This window comes from Aythya fuligula, chromosome 1 (genome assembly GCF_009819795.1).
Source record: "Aythya fuligula isolate bAytFul2 chromosome 1, bAytFul2.pri, whole genome shotgun sequence".
NCBI classification, from domain to species: domain Eukaryota; kingdom Metazoa; phylum Chordata; class Aves; order Anseriformes; family Anatidae; genus Aythya; species Aythya fuligula.
Window position 1 is genome coordinate 70,608,480 of NC_045559.1, and position 15,708 is coordinate 70,624,187.

The 15,708-nt window shown below is 41.5% G+C and overlaps 1 protein-coding gene across 1 annotated transcript; it reads left to right on the plus strand.

Annotated features, from left to right (window-relative positions):
- Window positions 1-575: 575 nt before the first annotated feature.
- Window positions 576-6,185, plus strand: LOC116488021 (cyclin-dependent kinase inhibitor 1-like). Its single transcript, XM_032185344.1, has 3 exons — window positions 576-628; window positions 1,581-2,020; window positions 6,118-6,185. The coding sequence occupies exons 2-3, from the start codon at window positions 1,630-1,632 to the stop codon at window positions 6,183-6,185; spliced, it is 459 nt and encodes a 152-aa protein (XP_032041235.1). The 5' UTR covers window positions 576-628; window positions 1,581-1,629.
- The last annotated feature ends 9,523 nt before the right edge of the window (window positions 6,186-15,708 follow it).

Genomic DNA, 15,708 nt, shown 5'->3' on the forward strand with positions numbered 1-15,708 from the left:
CCCTGTTGCCGACAAGCTCTTGATACCGTAGCCACAAAGTGACCATCTCAGAGTAAGCACTTGGGCATGACTGCCAGGAGATGCTCACAGTTCACTTAGATTAGATACAACCCTGCAAAAATAATATGGAGGGGTGGTTAAACAAATTAAATCTGGGTTTGTGTCTGCTGTGGCTGAAGCACTCTTTGGGATGTTGGAGACCAAGCCCAAAGCTTGTGGTTCTGTAGGAACTCTGCTGCTTCAGTTTAGACTATTTGCATGGTCTGTAGACAAATCACTGGTTAACCTCTCTTAGCTTCGTGGCAAATTCTTCAGAATTCAATCCCTTCAGAACTCAGTAGTGCAACAAATCCAAAACGTGGCTTTTTGCTAATGTATCTATGAGGTTTCTTTTTAGCTTGTCTGCAGCTACACATCACAGCTTGAAAGAGGGGCTGAGTTTTGTGGATGCAGAGAGAAAGAACTGAATGATATGGTTTAGTGGGGACTGTTAGTGTTAGGTCAGAGGTTGGACTCGATGATCTTGAGGTCTCTTCCAACTTAGAAATTCTGTGATTCTGTGTGATTCTGTGACCTTTAAGATCTATCTTCAAACTCTTCCAGAAATTAAAGATCTGAGCAGGAATTAGTAGGTGAATGTGCTTGGTATATTTATGCCGTTACTGGCCTATGAAATCAACAAAGTGCACGATTTCTCTCCTCTCTTTTACTCTGCTCCCACCTTACCTGCCAGGGGAGGGTGCAAAACCCATCTCTTCTGTCACCATGCTGGCTTTCCTGGTGGGAAGTCCACCCACAGGTGCTTGAATGGGATTTGCCATTACAGGAAACAAGACCCATTTTGTGTCTGTGACTGGAACCATTTCTGAGGCAATTACTTAAGGAAAGGGGAATGAAAATGTCGGGCAAGAAGCAAGTGATAGCTCTGATCATCTTAGCTTCATTCTTGATCAATGCTGAAAAAAAAAAAAAAGGTTGGAGTAGTTAGGAAAGTAATACCACCTTTGCTGTAAAAGTACAGTAGAAGCATGTGTTCTATGTTTTTCTGATTTCCATCACCCTTCTTTGTCCTGGAATGCCTCCTTTTCACTCCCTGTCCCTTGTTTAAGATAATACTCTTGCTAGACTTAAGTGCCACCCCAGTGCTCTCTGTCTTTTGCTGCAATTCCTACTGCAGCAATTCACAGCAGTCTGAGTCCCCAAAACGCCCACTGTTAGGCAATGTAAACAGAGCATAACAAAAGAAAATAACAGTCACTGCCTCAAGGAGTGTTCTCCACTTCCTTGTGTGACTCTGTCCCCTTAGGACAAACCCCCACTTGGTATAAAGGAGGCACAAAAGAGGTGAAGAAGGCATTTCACGCTCACCTGTTCCCTGTCAAAGCTGCTGCAACAGATGCATCCTATAGAAGTCGATGGCAATTCTCACTCTGGGCTGGAGACTGGGATAAATTTCTTCCAAAGTTCCCTGTAGCAGGATGAAAAGTATCGGAGGTTACTGCCACATTCCCTTCTAAAGAGCACACAGCATCTATAAATGGAGCATGCAAAGTGGCTGATGGTCTTTCTGTCCTTGGCAGGGAATCACCGCTGTACATACTCACCAGAGAGCAGCACAGAGGAGAAAAGATGGAGCGGAGGCCAGAGAAGACCGCATGTGCTCGGAGGAACCTCTTTGGCCCCGTAGACCACAAGCAGCTGCAGCAGGACTTCCAGCACATGCTGCACAATGGTGCAAAGGGGACTCAGCAGAAGTGGAACTTCGATTTCCTGCAGGACAGGCCAGTGGAGGGGCTACTGCAGTGGGAAGGGCTGGAGGGCCGCAAGGTGCCTGCTTTCTACAGCTGTGTGGTGGGAGAGGCTCGGAGACCACTACAGCACTTGTACTGGCCCTTGGACGGGGAAGACAACAGTCACCACTTTGCACAGATAGCACTGACAGAGAAGCCCAAAACTTCCATGAAAATAGGAGCCAAGAGGATCCCAGAAGGAAAGAAAAGAAGACAGACATCTTTAACAGGTGTGTGAGACTTTGGTATTGCTCAGGTGATAAAACCTAGTTCCAGCAGCTGTTTAGAAATTCTTTGGCAGGCCCATACACTGGTCCTAAAGAAAGTGCAGCCCTTCAAAAAAGCATCTGAAAGAAAACAAACTATAAATCAATGGGGATGTGATGTGTTTTCCAAAGGCGCTGTGCCACAACCACCCTCCTGGCCCTCAAAGATCTGTTTGGGTCTTGTCAGTGTCAGAGCAATAAGATAATGACCTCTTCTTGTGGGAGGATGGTTAGAATGGTTAGACAGGCAGTGTGAGAAAAGCAGTGGAGTTATTTCTCAAGTAGGAACCCAACAGGAAAACAGTGTTGCCCAGCAGATGAGAGGTTTGTTTCTTATAGGCTTAGCCATGTGCTCTTTTTCCCAAGTGCAATAAGAAACACCATTCACCCAGTCAGGTCTTCTGGAGAAAGACCAAAAACTGGAGAAAGTAGCCAGCTCTCCTGCTAATTTCAGATTGAATATTATAGTCCGTGAAGGCATCCAGGATATTTAAGGACATATCAATCTTAAACTTGGCCAGGTGGCAGAAGGGCCTAGGATTATAAACCAGGATTTGCTGCCAGATGTACAAAGGAAAGAGTTTCAGCACTGAGTTTAAGAACCTAAAAGAGCTTTAGGTTCTTAAAAGTCCTCAGCATTCTGCATGCTGAGCTCTTCTGAAAATCTGACCCCTCGTTTTCTCTTCTCAACGGGAATTTGAGCTTGTTGAAAAATCTAATCCCATAGATTATTTACCCTTGTCCTTTTTGGGCGTTTGGTTTATCCAAGACTGAGACTTTCAAGACGTAGACCAAAGATCTTCATTTGAGAATTTCACTTGAGACACCAGCTTGAAATTGCATAGAAGATAACTGAAGTTAAGATTTCAGGAAACACTTTCTGAGAAGTGATGTTGATCTCAGTAAATCAGACAATAGAGTAATTTGCTATTTGAGGGTATAAAACTTAATTGCTGGAGAGAGGTTCAGGAAGAGGTTGAAGATTAATGAAGAGTGGAACATTGTACACTAGAGTACAGAACAATGATGTTTAATGAGTGCTCTTTTCTTCTCCAAAGCACTTTACAGCCATTAACTAATTAACAGTATAATTTACAGGTAAGAGTACAGAAGTGTAATTCAGAGCATAGTGTTGTGATGGTTTGAGGGAATTGCTGTTCAGTTGTAAATCTCTCACTAGGTGTGTGGGAGTAAATTATGCAGATATTTCCAGGGGATATTTTTCTTCCGTTTTGTTTTCCCCAGGCAAGAAACATTTCAACAGGGGATGTGGAAACCAAAATACCACTCTGCACAGTTTAACACTTTCCCACATATGTTTTCATAAGAGAAAACACTTTAGTCTAACAATGGTACCCTTCTCCCCAAGGAATCTGGGTCTATGAGATGGGCCAGGAAAATCGTTCACAGTTGTCATTTTTGGTGAAGCTTGGAGACTGGTTCCTCTCTCATTCCTGCACATACGGAGGCACATACACAGAGCCAGCTCCAAGTATTGCCAGCTCTGTGTATTGCCTTAGAAGTTCCGCTCCAGCAGCAGCAAACTCCTTCCTCTGGGCACGACTGAAGTAATTAACTCAAAACTGAAACATGGTGTTCCAGGAAAACGATACCTACTGATATGGTCTGAGCCTGTGTTTCTGCCCATTTGCTCAACTTCTGCCATCCCATAATGAAAGGTTAGTTTAGCACTGGGGGCTGGGATTTGATCTGAAAACAGCTATCTGCATTCTCCCCTGGTCAACAAGAACACTGTAATGCTTTACATTAAGATCCAACAATGTGTATTTAATTTAGACTTTAAAAGACAGCTGTGGCCCATTAAATAAATATCAATATATTAAAAACCAGCCATTGGGTTTTGTGGATGTTGGCGCCTCTAGAGTGGAAGGAGCAGAGGTTTTCTTGCTGTGTTTGACTCCTCAGACATGCAGAGAACTAACCAGCATGAAAGTAGGTTTTCCCTTCTATCTCCCACCCCTTTTGTGTACACTACCCCATCTCCATTCTCTCCATTTCATTGCGGTCCCAGTGTGGTTCTGTTCAGTTTTCTGGGAAAGCCTCAAGTTCAAAAAGCAGCTCAGCTACAGGCACTAAGTTTTTTTCACGTTTTCCTTTTTCTCATTTTTTTTCTCTCTTCACTAACCAGGGTTGATGAACCATGCCAACTTTATACTTTTCTTCTTTTCCAAACCTTTTGGCCTGTCTCAGCCTGATACACTTAGACCTTGGCTCTTCTGGGAGACATAAATAAGTCTCTTTTGCTACAGGTCAAGGTTGAGAAAATCATTAACAATCCTGTGTTTTCACTAGCAGCCTTGCTTCTGAAACAGGTAGTTCAAAAACTCCATTTTCTGTAAGGTAGATGGGAGAAAATGGGGTAGAAAGGAAAGCAGTCATTTAGGTAAGTATATTTAAACAACAGAAATCATTCCCTCCTAGGTGCCTGTGCCCAGGTTTTCCAACTGACAGGCTGCAGGCAGCATAATCCTACTCAGTACGTTACTTATGCCAGTGCAAGTGCTCTTTAGAGTCCTCCAGGCAAACCAGCCAATTTCCACAGACTCTGTTTAGTGTCTTAGGTGGAGGGTAAACCTTCTGAATACAGCTCTAGGGAACCTGCATCTCCCTGACTATTAAGTGCCTCCATCAATTCTAAAACTGGGCTCTGCTGTGGGGCATGTGAGTGTCTGAGCAGCTGGGCTCTGGCTAAAATCCTTCACAGGCCGAAATGGGAATAATTATTATTTAAGTCTTTTCTAAATTTTCTCATCTACTAATCATTAACCTTAATGTATTTCTTTTCCTAGAATAAAAGGGAGGATAGCTATATAGAAGTCTTTTAAATAGGAGAAATAAGGATTACATTTTGCACTGTAAGCTTTTTTTTCTTGCTGCTACTCCTTTTCTCTGCTGCTCTGCTGAGAGCCTGCAGTGAATTGTAGCAATTCAGGGACTTGCTCTTCTACAGAGTTAGCTGTGCGTGCTCCTGCCTGGGAGAATACACTTTCCTTGAGACCAAGTCCTGCTCCAGAAGCTTGACTCAGAGCTAGCTCAGGTACTGCTGCGCTCCATCACACCGTGCCATGCAGACATATATATCCCTAAGCAAGCTGGCTGCAGGAATCCCCTTGCACAAGCTTGGCTGTGAAAGCCTGTTGGATTCCAGTCCTCCTGCCAATAATATTTGGTACCAAAAATAATACAAGAATTCATGCTGCCAATTTGACTCTACAGAAAGCTCAAGTTTAAACGTCAGGAAGCCCACATCCTCTATTGGTTTAAATTGGAATAGTTTCATTAGTATGAATACAAATAATTTACACAAAGTAAACCCCATTAACTCTAAACGTAAATAAGCATCTAGCTTCTATTTCAGTACATTTTGCCCTATTTACCTGAAAAGAATGTTTCAGTGCAAGACTGGGAGGCAGGGAGATAATTCTTATATAAACCCTTATTTGTAATTGTAGTTCTGTAATACAAGTTGACTTACATTTACACCTGAAACAAAGATTCAACCACATGAATATATGGAAAAGTAAAATGTATTCTCTTAAGCTACAGCACTTACTGTCTAATTGAAGAATGACTTATAATTCAGTGATAGAGCAAAGTTTTATGCAGTCCTCCCTGAACTCGCATTTGACCATTTGACCAGCAGAAATAAAGTGCTCCATAAATATAGTTTCTCTCGAAGATATTTTACAGAGTATTTTTTGTTATTTTAAGGTGAAAAAAAAATAACTCTTTCTGACTGAAAAGCACTGCCATAGTAGATCTAAAAGTTGGAATGAAATGTCACATTGCTCAGCTTGCGTAATAGGGTTGAAAGTCTTTTGATCTTTACTGGATAAAAGCCAGCACATTTCCTTTGTTTTGTTTGGTATTACACAGCTTTATGTGGAACATACTAAGGGTATTTAATTTTGTTCATTCACGAGCCTTAGAGGAGTCTAAATGGCTTCTTTAACAATAAAATAAGATTTGAGAGATTTCTTTGAAGGAGCCTTTATCGCTATTGCAGTTGTAATTCTGTCTGTTTACATGTTGTTCTCTAGATTACTACTCAGCAAAGAAGAAAATCAAGACACATACACAAGCTGCTGCAAAGAAGCCAACTTTCTGAAAGCAAGCACAGGATTGTCCTGCACCAGAGAGGTTAGAAACATCTGCTGGATTTCCTCAGCATTCAAAAACTGTCTGTGCGGGCAGTGGACACTTTGGAACATCACATGCAGATGTGTATTCATGATAGCAGCAGTGAAGAGTCACAAACACAAAAAAATTGTAATGGGGTCAGGACAAATCAACTGGAATCACTTTGCTGAGAAATTATTGGCCTTAAAAAACACTGGTTAGCAATTTTGGACATGATAGACTTTGGCAAAGGCTAGCAGTTTAACATGCAGTAAAAATCATTGAATATGAGAAAGTGGTGGACACTTAAAACAAGTTTGCACGTTTAATACTGTGCTTAGAAATGTCACTGTACAATTTGGGCTTTTTATATCATTATGTCTTTGCATATCCTCTTTTTTCCTTTAAGCAGCAATGATCTCAACTTTACTGGTCTGACACACTAAAAATAATTCCTAGCTGCAACTGTGATTTTTTTCAGGTACAGAATTGTACCTGTTTGGAGTATAAGTAAATCACTTGGGTGCCAAAAGCATGTATTATTTCTGGGATGTAAATGGAGAAAGCTGAAATTACTTGGGAAAGTTTCCATTTATATCAGCAGACATTTTAGTCCTGTAATTCTTCCCACCATGGAAGAATTGAATGAGGTAGATCAACTTGTTATGGGTAGAAAGTTCCAGAAATACCTTTTTATCTTTGAAGGCTTTCCTGTTACCATCTGGTCAAAAATTCATCTTTTTCACCTGTGCTATACCATCAAGGTCTATGAGTTTGCACAAGGAAAATGAAGATAAAATTTGCAGTGCATTTGTCCACAGTGTTTTTAAATGCTTGCTGCTTATAAGAAAAAGCTACAAATGGGGGAGACTGTTTAGTTACCACTTGGTGCTTTTTTTTCATACTAATAATGTTTTTGTAAGGAGAGAAAGGGCATTAATAACACTGAAATTTCTCTTCCTCCTGATTTTGCATGGACCACTTTTTCTATGGCATTTGTTAACATATACTTTTCCATCACCTACTTTTTATTTCCCTTTTTCATTTCCCTGACTAGTTTGGATAATTGAGGTTTTATAGCACATAATAATCAGTGGGTAAAACAGAAAAAGAAACCTATAAAATATACACAGTAAATTATACTGTTGCATATGGCTGTAAGATGCATGCAGTGTTTAATGAACACATTTGGAAAGAGCTCTGTAAATGTCAGCTTTTTTAGAATGTCATGTGATGATGGAACACTACTTTTCATCTCAAATCTAAACAAACCAAGGTTTCTCTTGGGTAGTAAAAATTAACATGCACGTGCATGCGTGTCAGGTGTGCACACAAGAAATGGAGTAAGCAAGTAATACACTCTGCATTACATGCAACATCAGGATGGTATAGTGTGTTGGGTTTTTTTCGCCATTAAGGGCTACAGTGATTAGACATAAATAATAGTTGGTTTGACCCTAAATGGCAGAAAACAGTGATTTTAGTTTGTTTCCATATGCTGAAATAAAGATCCTCAGCAAACTGTGGTCAGAGCCAGTTTCCAGCTGCATGCATGAGAGTCACAAGATGAGATTTTCTCTCTTGAATTTTTGATGTAGTGAGGAACAAAAGTTGCTCTGACTGATATCAAAGGGAGTTTTACCCAAGTGAAGCAGGGTAAGGGTCAGCCTGGCAACTGCTGCTGGTAGTGCATTCGGTGTGTTTGTGGCCGGTCCATTCTATTACAAGCTTCTCACCACACTGAGATGTGGCATAAAGGCATGTGATTGAGCTTTTTGTATGTTTGTTTTTATTTTTAAACTTTGCTTGTAATTAGAACAGGTTAAGCTATATTTTTAAAGTTTGATGATTTACACTAATTCAGAAAAATTGCACAACTCTTTCTCTGTGTGTTTGTGATTTTAAATCAGACTGATGACACTGTGCACCTTTTTGTTTTGTAGCAAGGTTACCTGCAGAATTACTTCTGACCAGGTTGACATGAGCTGTGCATGAAAGCTTGTAAGTCTGCCGTGCACAAGGTTATAGTGAAGTAAGTGGAGTCTTTTTCTTCCAAGGGGAAAAGGGATACATCTCTTTATTAAATAATGACTGTTGATGCACTGCTGTCCCAGAGAAACAAGAAAGAATATTTTTTCCCATCAATTCCATAATAGCTCACTGCTAAAGTGTACATTTAAGGGGAAATATCTGCATCAAAAGGACCAGGACCAGGACCCATAATGTCCTAGGAATTCGTAAAACAGTTGTTGAAGTTATCAGCAACACATTTTTTGGATAATGAGCAGATACTGGCCCATGAGTGGAATATATATATTGGAATATACATAGTGGAATAAATATATTTGCACTCAAAAGTAGAGACCCTGTTTGAAAATGAAGCCTGTCTGTGTTTATAGCATCTCAGTTAGCTGTGACTGTGAATTCAGTGCTTGTCTAGAAAAGAGTTTTTTTGCCAGGGAGACAAGTTGATGTCTTTCTAGTTGCTGAATACATAATGTTAATGTTCTTTGAAATGACAGGATATTAGAAGTGCACAGTAACACAACAGAGAGAGACGGGGGAAATGTTTCCATACCAGTATTTGCAATTAGAAGTTCTTATACTTGGACCACAGGGCCTAATCCCCCCTGGTGTACACTATTATAGTTCCACTAATCCATGGTGGAAACACCTTGGTTTCTGCCAGAGGAAAATGAGGCTTAGATGTTTTGCACTGGTTCTTTTAGTTACTTTAAACTGACAAGCAGCTAACTATGTAAAGACATTGCCTCCTTTCTACATGCAGAGGTTTTAAAAGATTTTTTAAATGGTTTCTGCTTTTTTGTGTTTGTGTATGACAGCCAAAAATAACAACAAACCTCTGATTAGAGACTGAGCTTCATCAATAGTGTAGATAAAGCATGTCTATCTTTATTTCATTAACATGCTGACAAAGAAACCGTGAAACAGGGAATATGTCATTCTTTTGTTCATCTCGTTAATTGCACTTTCTCATTAAACATTATACACAGCGGGATACATCAGTATGTAGGTGTAAAAGATTATTTTTGTTTTTATATTATGGAGGTCTAGCACATTCCCATTCTTTAAATGAGGCAACAGGCCTGATTGAAAAGGCAGCGTACTGAAGCTTTGGTCTGCTTCACTGTGGCTAAACAAGGCATTGAACATACCAAGTCTAATTCTGACCACCAAAGCTGGTCAGGGCTTCTTTGCTGACCTTAGAGTTGGACTGGCTGTATGGGCGTATGGCTATCTATCAAATCCTAAAGCAGCACTCTTTCATGATGAGAGGCATTGGGATGCACTCAGAAATCAAAGAATCAAGGCATTAAGGAAATAGTAGCAGCACTGTTTTAAGGTCTTATGCAGCTGTGTAAGGACTGCACAGCAGAAGGGAGACCGCATCAGGAATCTGTGACACACTGTAACCTCCACATACTGATAAAGAGGTACAAGCACATCTACCTGAGCCCCCCTCCTTCCTGTCTTACCAATACGAACTGCATGTGTGACCATGAAGTACTTAACAGCCACAGCCTAGCCGATACTGTGGTGTGACTGGCATATTTAGAAGGAAATTCTTCACTCAGAGGGTGGTGAGGCCCTGGCACAGGCTGCCCAGAGAAGCTGTGGATGCCCCATCCCTGGAGGTGTTCAAGGCCAGGCTGGATGAGGCTTGGAGCAACCTGGTCTGGTGGGAAGTGTCCCTGCCCGTGACAGGGGGGGTGGAACTGGGTGGTCTTTAAGGTCCTTTCCAACCCAAACCATTCAGTGATTCTATATGCATTTGAGAAATACATAGTTCAGGTTTTTTTTCCAGATAAAATAAATGTGTCCCAGATACAACACAACCTTGGCTGAAAATGGGACAGAGCAAGTCCCAGAACAGCCCTTACACTTGTTTTCTGTTTTGTACAAACACAGAAATAATCTCTCATATATGGATCATTTCATTAGATTCCTTTCAGCAGAAGAAGGTTGTTTCACTTGGGCAAGGTAGCCAGGAAAAGAGATCCTCTGCATGCTTTCAATTTCTTTAGCATGATGCAAGTACAGCTTTCTTCTACTTAAAGCAACTCCATTGCAAACTGTTGATAGGTATCCTTTTGTAGGATAGCACTGGTTTCCTGGAGAATTTACTGCATTAGATGCTTTATTATTCCACTGTTGTCTTTTGGATCCATGTTAATAGGCTCTGGAGATGGGCCTTAATGTCACAGAAATGTTTGGCAGGAACGGAACCTAGGAAATCACCTAGTCCAGCCCCCTGCACTGTAGCAGGATCAGAACTGACTTACTCCAAAGCTTGTGAACTGCTGCGGGAGATGATTTTTTCTGTTCACTTGGCAAATATAGTGGGTAGCCTAGGTCAGCAAAGTTCCTCTGGAGATTCAGAGAGTCTGTGTTACACGAGTTGCTTGCTCTCAGATATTAATTTTCCTAAGTTTGTTTTGTTGTAATGCTGTAGATTCAATTTAATTCCACATAAACAAGTTGGCGTGTTGAAACATTCAGTTGTAAGCTGGGGATATTTGCAGTGTCATCAATAAAAGCTAACGTATATACACATCTTAACAGCAAAAGACATTTATTCATCTATTTTTCAGGCAGGTTCCTCGTGTTTTGTTTCTACATTGCTCTGACCTGGACTCCCTGCACTGGTCCCTCTGTGCAGTTCCACTTTTTACAGTTCATCACTTCTACACACAAAATGTTGGCACAAGCTATGGGGTAGTATAATCTAGGCTGAATTACAGCCCAGAAGGTGTGTTTCTGCTCTGGGTATTTCATGGTTTCCCACAGAGGTGTCACAAACCATATAGGAGGAAACACTTTTTTTTTCTTTCTTAATTTTCTGAGATTTTTTTTTTTCACTTAGGAAGTGCTGCCTCTTTTTCTTTCAGCAGTCTATGCCGTTGGCAAGAAATATGACTATCAGGTGTTTAAAATTAAAGTTGTTAAAATCAAATTTGCAAAGGCAGGAGGGTTTGCCCCAGTGTCCTGGACAAAGTCCAGCTTTGGTAATTATGTCTCGCCTAACTAAATCCTTCTTGCAGCTTCATGGCATTCTTTCTGTCCCGCTGAAATCTGCTATGGAGAGCTGCTGTGACATGACGTATTAAACATCTGCCGTGTTTTTGCCCAGAAGTGGCCGCACTTCAATAGCAGATGAAGTGATTTATGGTACGTGGCATGCATACACACAGATATTTATTACAATGACTCCTACTGAACTATAGGAGTTACTTAGGAGCAGCACTTCTGAAAAAATCAGCTCAGTAACTAAATATGGATTTAAAGGCCTCATGCTAGGCCCCTCTTTCAGATGATCTTTTCCCAACCCATCCTTTCTCTTATAAGGAGGCGCTGAGAAGTGGCAGATGCATGTGATCAGCTGTGTTTATAGGATAATAACCTTCACTCTGCCCATTAATCCCCTCCATAAATACAGCGTACATTCCAGAGTGCTGAGCTGCTCCAGCCATCGGCAGATAAAAACAACACATATGCACCTGCTAAATAAATATTTTCCCCAACTTTGTACAAACGTGACATTTCTTCCTTGCAATTACGCTGGCAAGAGACCAAAGACAGTAGTTTGTCCTGCAGTGCTGATGGGCCAAGATAAACTCGCAAGGAGGAGTGAGCTGTGTGTTTTTTGGCACCGTCTGGGGACCTCTAGTGGTCCATGAAACTTCAGAAGATCGTCCACCTACCATTAGCATTTTCAAAAATAAAAGCCATCCGTATTCTCATACCATAGCAGCAAGGAGACAAAATGGAGAAAATAGGAATATATAGATGTGTCTGGTGTTTAGCTCCTGTAAATGAAACCATTGTGGTAGCAGTGATGTAATTGGCCTGAGATTCTTTTTCCTAAAAGGTTGTGTGGTCCTTGGCTTGAAGAAAGGGGAGGAACACTCTCATGATCCCACTGGAAAAGGGAAACTCATAGAATCCAGGTGATGCATTGCACTTGATCTGGTTTTAGAGTCAAGCAATTTTACACTTCAAAATCATAACATTAAACTGAGCAGAAAGGCTTTATTGTGGATATTTTTAAATCCATATCTCAGATATGTCCCTGGAGCTGGAGCAATGCCAGTAAGTATGTGATAAATGAAATCTCTTCAGAACTCTGTGATATGAAAACTACAGTTATTATTGTTTTGGATCATCTGCATCCTGCATTTGGTTACATGGACTAATAGAGACCACGTGTTCCTTTTGATTCCAATACGTGTGTGTGTATCTGTGTGCATATCTGTTTTCACAGACAAAGTACACCCAAATGCACATTAATAACGAGTTCATACCCAGGAATCATCAACCTTTCTGACCTTACAAGCCACATGTTGGATTCTTTATGTGGTCAGGAACTACATGATAAATGTTCTGGTCTTTTGAGGGAAGGGGGGAGCTAGGAATGAATGGAAAAGGACAGTGACTCCCCTTTGCTCTCATGGGATTGTTATGGCACAGGGATGGACTGGGTCCCCGAGTAGCACAGGTACAGTGAAATCGTCCTTTTTTTAAAACATAGTAAGGTTATTAAAATACCCACCTCCGTTATTAGCTAGACAGAGACTTTAATAGAGCAGAAGTGGCAGGCACCTTTTTGTGAGGCTGCCCATGGGGAGCAGACATGCCAAGCCACACTGGTTTGTCCAGCTGTGGCCAAGAAGGGTCGGGGGGCTGTGGGGGCCATGCCACTGCAAAAGGGTGGGGAAGAAGCAGTGTCCCTCACCCTGTCTCTGATGGCAAGGGGGGTTTCTGGGCTGCAAATGACGTGCTGTGGAGCTAAATAGGCTTTACAGCACAGCTACATTAAGCTACAGCTCCCCCTTCTACCAATACACCTTTTGCTGAAATATTGCAATATTTGACTTTAAAGGCAGCCAAGCAGTACAGCGTATTTCTTTGCTGAGATTAAAAGCATTGCTTGAATTCTTGTGGCGAGACAATTTGTCTTGTCCTTTTAAAAGAAAAAAAAAAAGCCATACCAAACAGTGAAGCAGCATGAAGAGGCTTGGATGTAGGACTGAGAGACTGCAGGGAATTGTTAGCTTGCCTGCTGCAAATCAAGATCAGCCTTCTTACCTTTCGACAGTCTTCCTCCCTTTGTTATTTGTGGTTACCATGAAATCTTACTCTAAGAGTCTTCCAGATGCTAGAATTAGATAATATCTCTGGAAAACAGTGCCAGTCTGGATAAACAAAGCCATGAAAATATTTCATGTTACTATACCTATCATCTGGCAAGATTCCATGGAAAAGCACATATGTATAAAAACATATATGTATTATTTAATTGATTCTTTATTATGATTATTGTGTTCATGCATCCATATATCTGTATATAAATATATAGAGATGCATGGGTATTTGCATCTTACATGCACGTATGTTTTTAGTCGACACAAAACAATCCTATTCCAGGGATGAACCAGATCAGCAGCTGGGTGACACATAACACACCCATTGCCTTTTGTTTAGCAAAGTGATGAGAAGCTCTTCCTGCAAGAGGGACTTTGCACCAAAAAGCCACCCTGTAAACCACAACAACACTCCTTCTGCAACTGTCATACCCCAAGCAGTAGAGCCAGGAATGAGTCGACTTTAATGAGAATATCCAAAAATAAATAAATAAATAAATAAGGAGGAAGGCACTTGTCTATAGCCACAGCATTGTCAGTCTAACAAGTGTAGAGGTTTTGCCATGAATCCCTGAACTCCGTGTGTTCACCCAGACATGCAGTTACCATGGTATCAAAACAAAAACTGTAACATGATTGTCTTGAGGCCACATTATTTACCGTCCCTATGTAAGTCTATAACTATAGTTATAACTATAGTCATAACTATATTTGCTGTAGTTTAAGAAGAGAACAGTCACTTGGACTGTTCCTTTCATCAGCAGCCTCTTTGATGAAGGAGACCCACACTAAAGGCTTAATAATGTATGCATAAACTTGGTCATCTTACAGGTAGACGCATCCATACAGCCACTGACCTCATATAAAAACATCTGCTGTATTAAATGCAGATCTAACTCATGCGATTTTTCAGTCCCAGCTGACTCTGGCAGCATGACGAGGACTACTGCTCAGCAGCACCACAGGATCCAGCAGCAGATTTGCAATTCCAGATGCCACAATTTGCTTCAGCCCACTTCCAGCTTTTTTTTTTTTTTTAAACTGCTTCTCTTAGGGAACAATAATGAAATCAATCGTTGGATAGTTTTGTGAAGATGAGCATCTGATCAGTGTCTGAAAGAGAGGAAGTGACAAAGAACCTGAGGTCTTGTTCTCACGGAGCAGGCTGTTACAGTATTTCAGTTCGTTTTCCTGAATAAATAAATAAATAAATGAATAAAATCATGATTTCATGCTAAGTACAAATGAGCAGACTGTTCTGCTTTGCATATTTGTACATGAATCCAGCCCAGAAAAAGAAAAAAAAAAAAAAAATATGTACTGAAGGCATTGAAAAAAAAATAAAATCAGTGCATGGAAAGGGGCTTAATACATTCACAACGTTATTTAGCTCTAACAAAGAGCAGCAACCCCAGATGACCTTCTGGCTCCTGTCTCCACCCAAGTTCCTGGCCTCTGTTCAACGTCCTGGCAAAAGTTGCAGACATCCGCAACGCAATGCCAAGTAGCTGTTTTGTCTGTAGATATGTAATAGAGATTAGACGAGTGGTGGTGGGGAGCTGCTACACATAAAACAGCACCTCCAAACACTGAGCTGGCATCCAGTTCCTGTCCATGAGCCCTCTCCCCGTGGTGCCAGGCACCTCCCAAAGGCTTCAGTGGCTCAGCAAGAGCCAAAACTGTCCAGTGCTGCAGCTCACGGGTCCTGCCTCCCTGCCAGGCCCCCTCCCATGTCAGGACTGAGGCAAGGCTTCCATGTCAATGATTAACTCCACGCGATGGGGCTCCGCTGGCCGTGCGAGGGGCAGCTAGAGAGCAGGGTCCGTGACATCATGCCTCGCTGGGGTGCTGCCACAGATCGCCACTTCAACTCCTGTGCAAGCGAGTGGAGCTGGCGCTGGACTGGAAATGGGAACACAACCCTGAGCACATGGCTTGTTAACACCTCCCGCGTGGGGTCGGGCTCACACAGCCGCCTGAACCGTGCCCATCAGGGAAGCAGCTTGTGTTTTCCTGTAGTGGGCTTTAAAAGAAAGTCTAGTTTGGACTTTAAATACCTTTTTCCTCTCTTTTTCCACTGGAGACAGGAAACAGTTCTTTCATGTGTTTGGAAATACAAATTGTGACTGGCAGAACATTAGAGTGCAGAAAAACAGCTTTCAAAAAAAAGGTCCTGGAGGGGTGAGCAAGGCAGATTAAAAGTTAGACCCTGCACCTCTCCAGCCAAGCTCTTTGAGTCGCATGTCCCCAGCTCTAAGAGGTTTGTTTACACTTTCATAGTAGAACTGGCTAGACCTGCAATATAAGTTAAATGGAAACTGAAAAGGGGGAAAATGTTGGTCTTTCCTT

Excerpts from the sequence above, each read along its gene's own strand:
- LOC116488021 (XM_032185344.1), top strand. The coding sequence starts at position 1,630 with ATGGAGCGGAGGCCAGAGAAGACCGCATGTGCTCGGAGGAACCTCTTT. Across the intron at positions 2,021-6,117 it reads AAGACAGACATCTTTAACAG|ATTACTACTCAGCAAAGAAG; the intron begins GTGTGTGAGACT and ends GTTGTTCTCTAG.